Below are 14,077 nucleotides of genomic sequence, written 5' to 3'. Positions count from 1 at the left end.
GAGGATCTGAAGCAGACTCTGTGCTGACAGCAGCAAGCCAATGCAGGGCTCAAACTAATAAACCATGAGATCATGACCTAAGACAAAGTCAGAGACTGAGCCACCAGGGCGCCCAATACATCTTTCACCCATGACATGGCTGAAATGTGAAGTACTTGCAGTGAATGGAATGAATGAAAAACACTGTTGTTATAAAATAGTACTAAATAAAATGGACAATAAAACCTGAGAAAATCTTGCTTAAGAACTACATTTATCAACAGATATGGAATGGACCTGTTTTTCCTTAAGAATATTGTTCTTTATTTACTGAGTCCCACAAAATGCAGTAAAATGCAAATGTGTGTGGGAAGGATACATACAAGGTTATCTGTGAAAAGGGAAATGGGATCCATGAAAGGCACATGGGGGCTGTGTCTATATCTGCAATAATTTATTTCAGATGAGGAAAGGGGGGAGGAAGCAGGTAAGAGGAGAAAGAGGAGGGGTAGGGCGATGGGGGAGGGGAGGCAGAAGGTGAGGTTTGAAACAAATATGGTGCAATGGTAACAACATCCATGAACTTGGGCAGGCATGGGATTGTTGAGATCATTATATCATTCTATGTGCATATTTTGAAATGCTTAAAGTCTCTCTCCTCTCTTTTTTAAAGAGGCGAGGAGTGGGGGGAGGTGCTTGGTAAGGGCTGAAGGTGCTCTGAAAGGCTTGTGGGGGCGATGGCAGAAGCTCTGGACCACAGTGACACAGACATGTGACTTTGGTGCAGAGGGGGCAAGGCTTGCCTCCAGGAGGGACACATGTCGAATCCTTGAACTTTGAACATGATAAACATAAAAACTTAAAAGGATCAAAGCCAGAAAACCCTACATTACAAAGATGAGAAAATATACTTTGAGACAAAACACATTGACAAGACAATAAATTTAGAGGAAGTGCCACCTCTCTCAATAGACGGCCTTCTAGGGAACAAGGAAGACTACAATGGGCACACTTTAGACCTGGGCTTCTGGGTCCTCCCTAGTGCTCCTCTAGGGGATCTACTCCATCGCTTTCCTCTTTCTGCTCAGCATCTTCACACTCACCCTCGGGTGCCTCCTTGTCTGTCTGGTCAGAACCATTGTAGGGGTCCCTCCTCTGCCTTCTCAGTCCAAATCCAAGGGGGTACAATTCCCTAAGGCACTGCAGAAATCTTATTACAGCCCTGCTCAAAAAGCTCTCAGGGCTTTCCAGGGTCTAGTAAAGCAAACACAAACTCCCTACTTGTGCTGGATGGTCACTGCACACAGGGCCCAGCACTACTTTGGACCTTCTCGCCCACCACCCCTGGCCTGAAGCCTGCCTTTCAGCCAGGAGGACCAGAGCTTGGCTCTACTTCCTGGGTCTGTTCTTTGGCTCCTAACAGCCCTTCCCTGTCACCCCTGCCCCTCCCTGCCTGATGCAACCCCCTGCAATCTTAGCCTGTCAAAATTCTGTCTTTCTCTCTTTTTTAAAGTTTATTTATTTTGAGAGAGAGAGAGAAAGAGAGAGAGCACAAGCAAGGGAGGAACAGAGAGAGAATCCCAAGCAGGCTTGGTGCTGCCAGGGCAGAGCCTGACTCGGGGATCCATCTCACAAACCATGAGATCATGACCTGAAATCAAGAGTCAGACACTTAACTGACTGAGCCCCATTCTGTCTCTCTTTTAAGGGTCACCTCAATACTTCTCTACTCCCTCCACTGTAAAGTCTGCCTCACTTGTTCTCCAGATGGCTTGGCTCCTTTTACTGGAGGCCCATATTCTCTGATATTTTCTTATTACACACATCCTATTATGCCATTTCCCAGAAGGAAATGTTACATTTTATTTATCTCTTTCCCTTCAATGGATCTGGGCTGGTACCTTTATACAGAAATGGATTGGTACATATTTGCTGAATTAACATGTATGATTGCTCAGTATTTTTTGTTATTTATTTTTTAGAGAGAGAGAGTGTGTGAATTGGGAGAGGGGCAGAGAGAGAGAGAGAGAGAGAGAGAGAGAGAGAGAATCTTAAGCAGGCTCCACATTCAGTGGTGAGCCTGATTTAGGGCTCAATCTTCCAAGCACAATCTCTCAATTGCAAGATTATGACCTGAGCTGAAATCAAGAGTCAGACACTCAACCAACTGAGCCACCTGAGCAACGGGTGCCCCAGACTGTATTTTTAAAGTATAGAGTGGGGAAAGAAAACCAGAATGCTACAAGATGCTTCTAAGTTACTTGGAAAATGTTGTGGTCATTATGCTCAGTTAGGTTACCTCCAGGATCTGAATGTAGGAAGTTGGGATTCCTACACAAAACTCTGCACAAAAGGCCTGAGATCAGAAAGTGTCAACAAACAAACCACAAAACCTCACTTATTACATAACATTTTTTTCCAAATATTTTAACCATGTTTAAGAAGGTGACTTATTTCCTCAAATGAATCATTTGTATAATCTTGAAACTTCATTTTTTTTTTTTTAAATAAAAATTACTAACCCTTGTCATCTGGTTCACTTTTTTGACTGGGAAAACTTCAGATGGCTTAACTACTACTTCTCTGATAGAATTATCATGTTCTTTCAAGGTGGCAACATGCTGACCTGGTGCTTGTTCAGATCTATAAAACAGAAACAGGAGACACATTAGACATTGGCAGTATTGTGTGACTAAATGAGATTCCTTCATTTTTAAAGGCCCCATAATCAAGCTAGTGAAGGATTATTTATTCAGAAAAGTCAGGAACCTAATATATTCTAGACTAAGGTAATTTTCAGAGTTCAGGTATGTTTTTTAAAAATTTATTTTGGTTATGATTTCATTGTTAAATGAGCATTCTCAACTTTGACCACATACTGGAACCACCTGGGGAACTTTGCAAAATCTAGGTGCCTGGTGCCATCACTAAAGGATCTAGTCAAACTGGGCTTGGGTGTGGCCTGGCCATTGGGATTTTTTTAAAGGCCCTCAGAGTGGTTCTAATATATAGTAGCCATGGTTTCAAATCATGGGATAGATAGTCCAGCTCCTCTTACGTGTGGTTAAGAGAAACCCATCACATTTCTTTCTGAACAATAATTTATCCTTGTTATACTCTCACTAAGGTCTACCTGTAATTAAAAAGCATTGAGATAATATTAGTAAAGAGTTAAAAAGTGAGCATGTATTATACGTGCAGACTCTGGCATGTAGTACATCTCTAGGGTAGGAGATGTACGAGATGAGCCTGGAACATCTGGGCATCACAAAGTAAGGAAACTCTCAGAGGCTACTGAGTCATGTTAAAAGGCCTCAGAAGCTCCCCTGAAGGGGATCCCACTGGCCCAAGATGAAACAATTTGAGCACCAACAACAATAATGACTGCAATGGACTGAAACACAGCAAATATATGAAAATCATGAGTTCATTTAAAAAATAAATAATAAAAAAATACTTAAGTTTTAAAAATAATAAAAACCTTTGGATTCAGCCTTGCAAAGCAAGTACATCTTGTCACATGCTACATGGATGAATCTTAAGGACATTATGCTAAGTTAAATAAACTAGTCATAAAAAGGCAAATACTGTATAATTTGACTTAATGTAAGCCATCTAAAATGGTCAAATTCACAGAAATAGTGATCATAATGGTGCTTGCCAGGGGTTTGGGGGGAAGGAGAAATGGAGAGTTGATTAATGGGTATAGAGTTTCAGTTCTGTAAGACAAAAAAGTTCTGGGGATCTGTTGCACAACAGTATGAATGTACTTCATGCTACTGCACACTTACTTAAAAATGGTTAAAATGGTAACTTTTGTGGTGTGTTTTACCACAATTAAAAATATAAACCAACCAACAAACAAACCTTTGGAGGCTGGTAAGGCAACTACTCATTCTGAAAATTGGTAAGTAAAGGGACAGTATCATTTATCCTGCCTTTGTGGTAAAAAAATGCATTTCAGGGTTACCAAGTAGTTGATGGGCAAAGTTCTTCCAACTAATAAATGCAGAACAAATGAATAAATTAGAAAAGCCACCATTTCTAAGTCCAGATTAATGAATGCATCTAAGAGATGATTATAATTTTGTGAAAATTGTGTAACAGTAAATGCTGTACTAAAGGTATCAGTGTGCCAACACTCGAACCCATGGATCAGTCCTAGCAACACTACCAGTGGGACGACCAGCCATCGTGTGCTGCCTGCAGAGGTGTACCAGAAGTACTAGCGCCACTTATGATGTCGTCTTGCCAAAATAACTGGCCTGGAACATAATCTTGTATTTGTATCAAGCTACCAGTTTATGGGTAATATCACTTGGATCCTAATTCAAACAAATCAAATGTAAAAAGACTGAATCAAAGACTGAGACCATCAAGGCCAACTGGCAAAAAACAGGTATTAGATAAGGAATCTAATTAAACAGTAATGTATTAAATGCTTATAGATTAAAGAGATAAGCATTTGTATTTGTAAATGAAATGTTTTGTCTGTTTTAAATGACTCAGGAAAAAAATGTGGGGAAGGGAAAGAGATAACACAAGTCTAAAAAAATGTTGACAATTGGTGGATCGGGATGATGAATGCATGAAATTTCATTATGTTGTTATATTTGCTTTTGCGAATTTTTGTTTCAAAGTAAAAAGTTAAAAAAAACAGTGCATTAATATCTGTGACTTGATTGGAAATGCATAAAAATAAATGACTCAGATTGATGGATAGATGGAAGGATGGAAAGACAGACATAAAACGTCAGTGCAATAAAACGTCAGTGGTAGATATGGGTGGTGGGCGTATGGATGCTCACTGTACCATTCCCTTTATTTTTCTGCATGTTTGGAAATTTTCAAAATAAAATGTTTGGGGGGAAAAGTAAGTCTATATACAATTCAGAACCTTCTTTAATGCATCTCAATTGTTATAATCTTTCCTTCACCTAACCAAGACTTGCATAAAGTGGGATGTGTCATGGGGATCCCTGAACTTCTTTAAAAACTTCCTAGAATGATTCTAAAGTTTCTGGCTCGTCTGGTAGAAAGGTCCTTCAGCAAGTTGAATTTCTTAGTTTCTACCAGACTTCACTGAAGTCATAATGCCACCCAATTCCTTTGTTCTGATTCTATATAAATGAAGGAACATCCATTTACATTTGGTTTCACAATAGATTTCACTACTGGGAAAATGCACTCACAGGGCATGAGCAAATTCTAGTCTATTCAACTGTTGTATTTCTTATAATGAGTAAATCAATTGTGTTTCTGGTCTGAAAGCATGTTTAGCTAAATTGAATTAAACTTGAAAACAGGTTGATTTTGGATGAATTAAATTAATTAAATTAGTTGGGATGGATTGAATGAACAGAGACCAATCTCTCTGGTGATTGATACACATGACTTCTGTAGAGGCAAAGCCAAGGCAAGACTCTGGCTACTAATACCCCCACCAACCATAACCATCCCTTGGGTCCTGGGATGAAGAACTTGCTAAGGTTTCCTATAATTATTATACATACTTCACCAAAGGACAAAACCATTAATTGACTTGCAGGGGGTCAAACAGCAAAATGAGCTCCTGAAGGAGGTACAGCATCAAGAATTTGTGACTTTGGAACAGCTAAGTCAAAAATCAAAGCACAAAACCAGGCTTTTCTGCAGATTTATTTCAGGATAGATTGGGCAAGGAGTCCAAGAGTCATGGCTGCCTTTGTATGAAGTGTTGCCCATGGTTCTACATGAATACACCATATTAGAAGATCTGCAAAGTGGTACAAAGGACTTAAAAAAGTTTTTTTTTTAATTTTTCCACCTTGATTGGAAAATTTATAACATCAGTGCCACACAGAAAGAAAAACAAAATTTGGTGTCAGATAAATTATATACTCCTCTAATTAAAAATTTAAATTATTTATTTACTTTTGATAGAGGAGAGAGAGAAAAGAGAGAGAGAGAGAGAGGGAGAACGTGACCAGGGGAGGGGCAGAGAGAGAGAGAAGCATAAAGGGAGAGCCTGAAGCAGGCTCTGTGCTGTCAGCACAAAGCCCAATGTGGGGCTCGAACTCACAAACTGTGAGATCATGACCTGAGCCAAAGTTGGACACTTAACTGACTGAGCCACCCAGGCGCCCCAATATACTCCTCTAATTAAAAATATAACAAAAGAAGAGACTTTAATTAACTTCATATATTTGGACTGGCTTCCAATCAGAAAATTGCAATTAAAACAAATGTACCAGTTCTTCCTAACCACAACTGATTTATAACAGATTGGTAATTTGACCAAAAGTTTTAAATGGAGACAAATTAATAAACAGCCTGAATTTTGTTATGAATACAGGCAGAATAAAATAAAGAGGCTTTTGCATACTGTAACCCAAACAATATAAAGCTGACTCAATTTTTCAGCATGATTTTGAGAGTACAATTGGGCAATTGTATTTGAGAGTAGCCAGTAAAAGAGACAACTAATTAGTTGCGCCTGGAAAAAAGTATAAAGTAATAGGTAGTCTCATTATGGTTTTTGTATAAGATAAAACTACTTATTTAGTAACCATTTTCATTTTAAAATATGTTTTCCTAAAGGCAACAATGAACAGAACTTTTTATCAAGTACCCCAAATGACATGAATCAAATTGTAATAACTCATCATTGTCTAAAATAGTGACTTGATACTCTACCTAATAGGAAGCCTTTCTTTCAAATGAAGGACTTTGAACACTTAATCCTTGATATAGCAAAAATCAATAATGATGATAAGAATCATTTTGTTCTTTTTTCCTTTAAGATGCTTCATTTTATGAGCAGGAATTTGGAGGTCTTCACACTATCTTTTAGAGTATGCTATGAGGCAGGTGTCCCATTCTACACATGAGATTAGAGAGACAGATGTCGATTGCCATGGTTTGGTCAGGGGCACAAACAGGAATTTGGACACACCGAACATGGCTCTACTGAATGGGCTTTAAGGAGTTCATAACCTGTTAGAGGCTTCCCACTCTGCCTGGCTTACACTTCTATGACATCAGAGTCATTAGCAATTGAAGAACAAAAGCACATAATTCTTTCCAAATCTGTGTTTCTGGAATGGTTTATCAAATTGACTAGTCTGATCCAGGGGAGATCACCAAGCATACAGGAATATTTCACTTAGGGGAGTAGCCAGCAATAACTACTGATGTTGAGGGGTGCAGGGGGTGGCTGGAGCAAGGAAGGCAGTGGGGAGCTGGATGCCACGGTTAAAACCATTAGAAGGAATACGTATTTAAAGACTTGACTACTTGTCTCTCACAGGTCATATAAACACTTGGCACTTTTTCTGAAGCTAGAGAGTGAAGCAGTGACAATCTGAACGCATTAAACACTACTATCCCCAGTCACAGTACATGGGACAATTCTAATTGTAACAGAACATAACACTGACATTAGTAACCATTCCTGACTTCTTTATCTGGCTTTAAAAATGATTGTGGTAACCAGTCTTGAAGGCTCCAGATATTAATTTTAAAATTTGTGTTGGTCATAAAGAAGGCTCATTTCTTAGGAAAGGCTGATTTATACATAACTGTAGGTCAATAGTAATGTAAAATGCAACCTTTCATAATGGAAATCAATGCTTTATCATGCATGTTGAGAAACTATAACAAACATCAGTCTAGTAGATGTAGATATTATATCTTCTCACCCACAATCACACTTTGGCAGCCTAGGTTAAGAGAGTCAAACAATGAATCATTTAGTGTAACAAGTCAGTTTGCACAGAGAATTATAAATGCATATATGCTTCCTATGCCACACGTCACACTATGGTTTATGCCAAATAGTATATCAACAGACATAAAAGGCAGTGAGAAAGAAACAGGGGCCCAGGGAAAGAGCCTCACGACACATAAGCACTGAATGACCTATAGAGCACAGAAAGACTCCTCCCAGCCAGCTTCTTCCACCACCTTGTAAAGGAGTATTTTAAGACTGCTGTTTTTTTTTATTTCACATGATAAATATATGCCAGAGGATTTTCTTGTATTTTCTTGCCTTTATTGCTTCAGGCTGAAAAGCTATTGAATAGGAAGGTCATTTCCAACATTTTCCATAACTTGGGGATCACTAGTAGAGATGTAGAAGTTGATGTAATATACTCAGGACTCGTGAAGCTCATCTTGTGGTCTGCGAAATGGAACCATTCGCTTGGCCAAGTTTTCTTGTGACAAGGCCCTTTTAGAGACCATTATTTATTTGACTTCTCACGCCTTAATGGGATCCAATACACACTAGACTTAGGCTGAACTCTACTCTAAAAACTTGTGAACATAAAACAGCCTACAGGGCACATTAAAGATAGAGAATGATATTGGAGGTAAGATAACCAGACCCCAGAAGCCCCTCCCAGGCTCTCAGCCAAACAAGGTCCTTGCAGATGGACTTTCACAGACACCCTTCTGCTGACCACGCCTGAGTAATCATCTGTTCTCAACTAGTAAATGGCAGGATATATTTTACTAAGAGGAAATAGAGTCAACCCCCAAAATACAAATCAAAGTTAGAACACAGGCAACATTTACGCCACATGAATTAGGAACCCACCAGATAACAGTACTGGATAAACCATTACACACATTACACATTTGTAATTCTATGAACTCAATAAGCAGCCCAATGCCACAAAACTTCTGAGGCCATGAAAAGAAACCCAACTGCCTAAAGGGCGGGTAGAGGGTATGGAATTGGTTTCTAATTGACTTAGGAAAAGTGTACAAGAGTCATGGTTCATATGTGCTGACTACCTTGCAAATAATTAACTCTCCCTCTCTCTCTCTCTCATCCCAGAATTGTGGCCATTTAAGGGATATTTCTGAAATGGTGGCTCTCAAACTTGAGGGAGCAGAGTTCCCTTAAGGGCTCATTAAAACACAGGTGGCCGCACCCACCTCCAGATTCCTGATTTAGTGGGTCCTGGGTGAGGCCTGAGAACGCATGTTTCTAACAAGCTCCTAGGTCTTGTTGATGGTCCAGTGACCCATACCTACAGATTGGAGACCGGTATCACTAGCACGACCTTGGAAATTAAGGAGTGCTTCCCTCCGGGTGGTGGTTATACTGGATGGTATCCTGGGTTGCTCTCGGGTATACGAGTATGCCAAAGGCTACCTGTGCTCCCTCCCCCCTTCCAAAGTAAACCCTTAAAACATTGCTATGATCAGGGATTGAGTGTATATATCCAATTAACAGAAACAAATACATTTACAAAGTAGTAAATGATACAGTTTGTAAGAAAAGGCTAAATTGACAATTATAAGTGACTACCCCAGGGGAGACTGTGTGAGTTCTTCTGTGACCCTTTACATTTGGAAGTGTCTGGGAGCAAGAACAGCCATCCCACCCCGCAGTGATTAATACTTGACTTGCTTTTCATCACTGCCACCCCCAGGTAAGAGTCCTGGGGGCTGGTGAAGGACAGCTGCTCTGCAGGCTTCAAGGTCTCCTTTCAGAATGTCACTGTGATTATAGAGCCTATAAAACAAAACAGGTGCTGCATGAGATGTTTATTTAAGCACAGACGGCCCGCTTCTAGAATCTATAGTGGTTTTCGTGGTTTATTGAAATATATCTGTAATATAATCTAGACATAAAAATGCACCAACTAGACTGTCTCTCGACAAAAATGTAAAATGGGGCAGTTTGGGAAAACTTGTTTGTGTGCATGTGGCAGTTTTAAATCCATCAGAGGAAGCAACTTTTAACCCTTTGAAGACTTTAATGTTTTCAATCTACAGCTGTGCAATCTCATGCCACATTGCACCTGACTGATAGGAATGCTAGATAATCTTAACAGCGGAAAAGGCTAATTTTATATTGTCAATCATAAAAAAGTTAGAGCCCCACAACTCATGTGAAATTTACTTAAATTGTCACTGCTAAGAAATTGAAAACTGTTGGCTAGAGTATAGGTTATATCCTCCATTCCTGAATAATAAAAAAAAATGACTATTATTTCTTCATTTGGATCTCACTACAATAACATTTTCTTTGTAAGAACAGGAAGGCAAGGGAAGAGGGATTTAGCCTTCATTGTCTACTTCCAGGTAGAGGGGAGGAGTGGCAGAGGCTAACAACTTGGCCACTGTTTCTAGTTAGGTCTGTCATGGTACCAATAGCCTCCAAAGAGATTGGCTAGCAACTTGCCTTAAAAAAAGGTGTCTGTTTGGGGGAAAGCATGATTCTAAAAAGCTATTGGGGAGGATATCAAAAAACAAAACAGTATTTCTACATTAAAAAAGATCACAGTTGGGAATGTTTGATACATGCCCCCAAATGAAAATGAAGCAATTCTTAAGGCAATGGGTTAACAGCAAAGTATTATTAATTTGTAATTAGTTCTATAGTTGGTTAAGTCACTGGATCCATTTGATGGCCATGTGCCTGATATCATGGGGATAAAAGAGATGTGATCTGTCCTACTTGAGGGTGAGAAAAAACTGTGGGCATAGTACCCTCCCTACCGCTACCCCCCCCCCCCCCCCCCACCATTCCCTTACTCTGATACAGGCTTTTACCCTGGGCAGGAAATAAAAATGGATCCCTGGATTCAAAACCTGTTCCGGGCTCTGGGCCACATTGTCAGTGCCCCAGCTCCTTGCCAAGTCCTGACCTGTTGTCTAGACTCTGAGTTTGGAGTCTTAGTCCCTGTGGGCCAGACCCTGGGTTGGGCCCTTCACTTATGAGCTCTGCTGCCCAAAACCTTCCAGACTCCTGGCCTATGTCACTTACAGTACCTAAGAATACTTTTTTCTTGGGTAAAATCTGTGTCCTAATTCTTCCTGGAAGACTTTATCTTACTGCCACTCAATTCACACAACAATACTTGCCCTTAAGAAGAGGAAGATAAGCCCATCAGTGGTGAGCCGATTTTAGAGATGTAAAGGGGAGCTCAGGATGAGGAGGCAGACCATCAGGAATGATGAGGAAGACCTTTTGCCAGCGATCATTAAGACAGAAGGGGAGATAAGACTGCAAGCTCAGGAGCAGGTGATAGGAAATGCCAGGTAAGGGGGGGTGTGGGTGCCAGTAAGGAGACAAGTTTGGCCAGGTAGGGATTGCTGTTGGTGGTGATAAGCTAGTATGGGTGACTGGTGAACAACACGGGGGTTATGGGCACCGAACGCCCATGCAGTCAAAAATCCATACATAACTTTTGACTGCCCCCAAACTTAACTACTAATAGCCTTCTGTTGACCTGAAGCATTACTGATAACATGGTTAACACATATTTTGTATGTTATATGTATTCTATACTGTATTCTTACAGTAAAGCTAGAGAAAATAAAATATCATTAAGAAAATCATAAGGAAGAGAAAATACATTTACAATACCATATTTAGTGACAAAAAAAAAAAACAAAAAACACGTATACGTGGACCTGTGCCATTCAAACCTGTTGTTCAAGGGGCAACTGTAATGGGAAATAAAATTCGATATAAAACTCTGGTGAGAAAATAGCAACAAATCTTTCAGATGTCCACGCAATGGCTGGTTTCCTAAAAGCAGTGTTTTTGAGAGGGTTAGCCTGGCGGCCATATGCTAATGCTACTGGTGAGGCCCCAGGAGCCAGGAGACTAAGCTCATGCTCTAGGAGCCAGCAGGGGGAAAGCAGTGGTGGGTGAGGCAGAGGAGGGAGGGATCACCCACAGTGGGGGCTGGTGGGGCAGTCGTGGAAGGCTGGGGCCCGTGCTTCCTGCAAAGGGCCAGCCACTCACAGCTCCCACTGTGAAATGGGGGTCTCAGTGATGCTGATCTTCCTAGTGTTCAAGAGAAGCTAGAAATCTACAATTGCAAAGTTTATTTTTATTTGCCATGTTCTAAGTTTACAAATGTGGCAGTTAACTCAAAAGAAGGTTAAATACTATGCTGCACAGAGCCTGCCTGTGGGTTTGGGGTCTCCAGTTCGACTGCCTTTAATTTGATTTTCAGAACCAGGTGGTGCACCCTGAACAAGGACCATGGCTTGGATGTTTCTATATCACCTCTAAAATGTTCCCACGGGTAGTGGAAGTTAGCAGACACTCACTAATGCTGGGGTACCAACGTAGGGTGTGGGCAGGGTGTTGCTATGAGAACAGCCTCCCTCCAGGGGAAGAGTGTTTTATCTTTGCCATTCTTAGGAGTGGTGATAAGAGAAAGCAGACAGTTTTTTGTTACTGTTTATCAAATTCTCTAGAGAAAGCGCATCCCTCGTTGCCTGTGTTTGCATCTCTGTCCCCATTGAGCACGGTGTGCCAGTGTTCAGTAACACCTGATTGTCCAGTCACATAACCCTTGTTCTTTTCCAAATGTGAGCCTCCTGTAGACTAGCTTATCTCACACCAGTCTAGATGCTTCTCTGACCATCTCATTCATCGGGCTCTTTCTTATCCCTGATTTCCTTTAGCACTCACCATACAGACGGCATCCTTAGTTACACTGAACAGTCCCCTAGTTATGTCCTTTCTGCTTAGCCTTCTCAACAAAACCAAAAGCTTGTTGAGAACAGCAATTGGACTTGTGAATTGTTATGTTTTAAGTTTCATGTAGCACTCAGCATGACACTGAAGACACACTTAACAGCAATATGTGTTGAATGGCAGGCCAAGATTTAAACCCAGATTAGAGAAATTCATGACACACCTATTTCTACAGTTTTTACATAGTTGTTCTACCAGTCCAGTACTTCCAGGGCTGGGCAACAAGTGATCAATGAGATGGATAATTACTATCTGCACAGAGCTTACAACTACTCTAGATGAACTCAAGTTTCTCTGGCTGAAAGAAGAGTTGGTATGTGCTGGGGATTTCTAATAGGTATTCCCCCACATGGTACCTGGCTCTAGTTTGCAAAATATCCATCAGTCCTTTGCTAAAAATAACTCTATTCAAGAATTCAAACACTATGGAACTAAAGATTAAAGACTATGTGTTATGGAAACACTGACTAACTATATTGGAATTCAGGACTCAACTTCTTTTGTGTCTTCTATTTGTATTCCTACCAAAATGATTCCTGCTGGAGGGGCATTGGTCCAGTGAGGCCAGGTCCAGTCTTGCCTGGGGAATGTGTGGACTGGCCTGGCCTCAACACACGGGGCCAGTTTGTTCTTTGTGAAGTCCAGCAGGTGGACAAATCTGCTGGTTGACAGGGAATTGTTAGACACACAAATGGAACCTTTAAGAGGTGTATTTTATTTTACCCAGCAATGGTTAAAGCATACAATACATAAAATTTTGGGAGGGCCTAATTTAAAATAATTCTTCCTAGTTTCATTTTCATCTTTTACTCACATCTTTCATCTTTTACTGAATTTTGGAGGTAATTTGAAAGAAAACAACCCCATTCTAGGCTAATGTGAACACTCAGTATATGTATTTTAAAGTGAGGAAGAGAGAAAAGTGCTATGCTTTTTTCTTTCAGTATTGTGACCTGAGAATTACTTTTTGACAAGACAAAAACATAAAAATAGAAACAAACCCTGTATGAGGGTTACAGAAAGTAAATGATTCCTTAACGCTGCCAGGTAACTCTCACCCATTTCTGTAGGTGTTACCTTTTCAGGGACTTCGAATTTAAGCATTTCAGCTGCAGCACTACAGGCTCAACTTTCAGGTTTTATTTTCTCTAGGGAACAACAGTCTCAAAATAGTATGGGAATCACTGATGGTAAATGGTAATGAGTTGGCTTACAAAATTTTTAATGCTGAAGGATTGTAAAGCACCAGGGCTGGTCACAGAGCAAAGTTTTAGTGAAGGAAATCTGTATTTCAAAATAAGCAAAATGAAAAGGCATCATTCGAAGAGGTGGTCCACAAGCTGGGAGCTTGCAATTTAGGAATAACCCATACACAGAAAGGTGGGAAAGGAGCAATACATAGGACCTTTGTTTCCAATTCCAGTGCCTGCAGCAACCCTGGCTGGAAAACTCAACTTGCTCCTCTTCATCGGTTTGACCTAAACATAAGAAGGCTTTGATCTTTAAGCTAACAGCACATGTTCGGGACAGAAAAGATTACTTTTTAAAACCATCATTTTATCTAGTTCTGGTTCTGGTTTTTTACACTTTATTCCCATGGACATT

The 14,077-nt window shown here is 40.3% G+C and overlaps 1 protein-coding gene across 2 annotated transcripts in view; it reads right to left on the bottom strand.

The window, feature by feature from the left end:
- The window catches only part of KIZ (kizuna centrosomal protein), a 144,249-nt gene that overhangs the window by 39,534 nt on the left and 90,638 nt on the right, over positions 1-14,077 (bottom strand). The window contains exons 7-8 of one of the 2 annotated variants that reach the window (XM_042931755.1): positions 9,380-9,484; positions 2,502-2,622 (exon numbers count right to left, since the gene is read on the bottom strand). In XM_042931755.1, the coding sequence (XP_042787689.1) occupies positions 2,502-2,622; positions 9,380-9,484 (226 nt within the window). The remainder of the gene's footprint in view (positions 1-2,501; positions 2,623-9,379; positions 9,485-14,077) is intronic. The other variant, XM_042931756.1, reaches the window with a different exon arrangement.

This window comes from Panthera leo, chromosome A3, assembly GCF_018350215.1.
Source record: "Panthera leo isolate Ple1 chromosome A3, P.leo_Ple1_pat1.1, whole genome shotgun sequence".
Taxonomy (NCBI): domain Eukaryota; kingdom Metazoa; phylum Chordata; class Mammalia; order Carnivora; family Felidae; genus Panthera; species Panthera leo.
The sequence above is the reverse complement of the archived record's forward strand: the minus strand, read 5'-3'. Positions and strand labels throughout refer to the sequence as shown.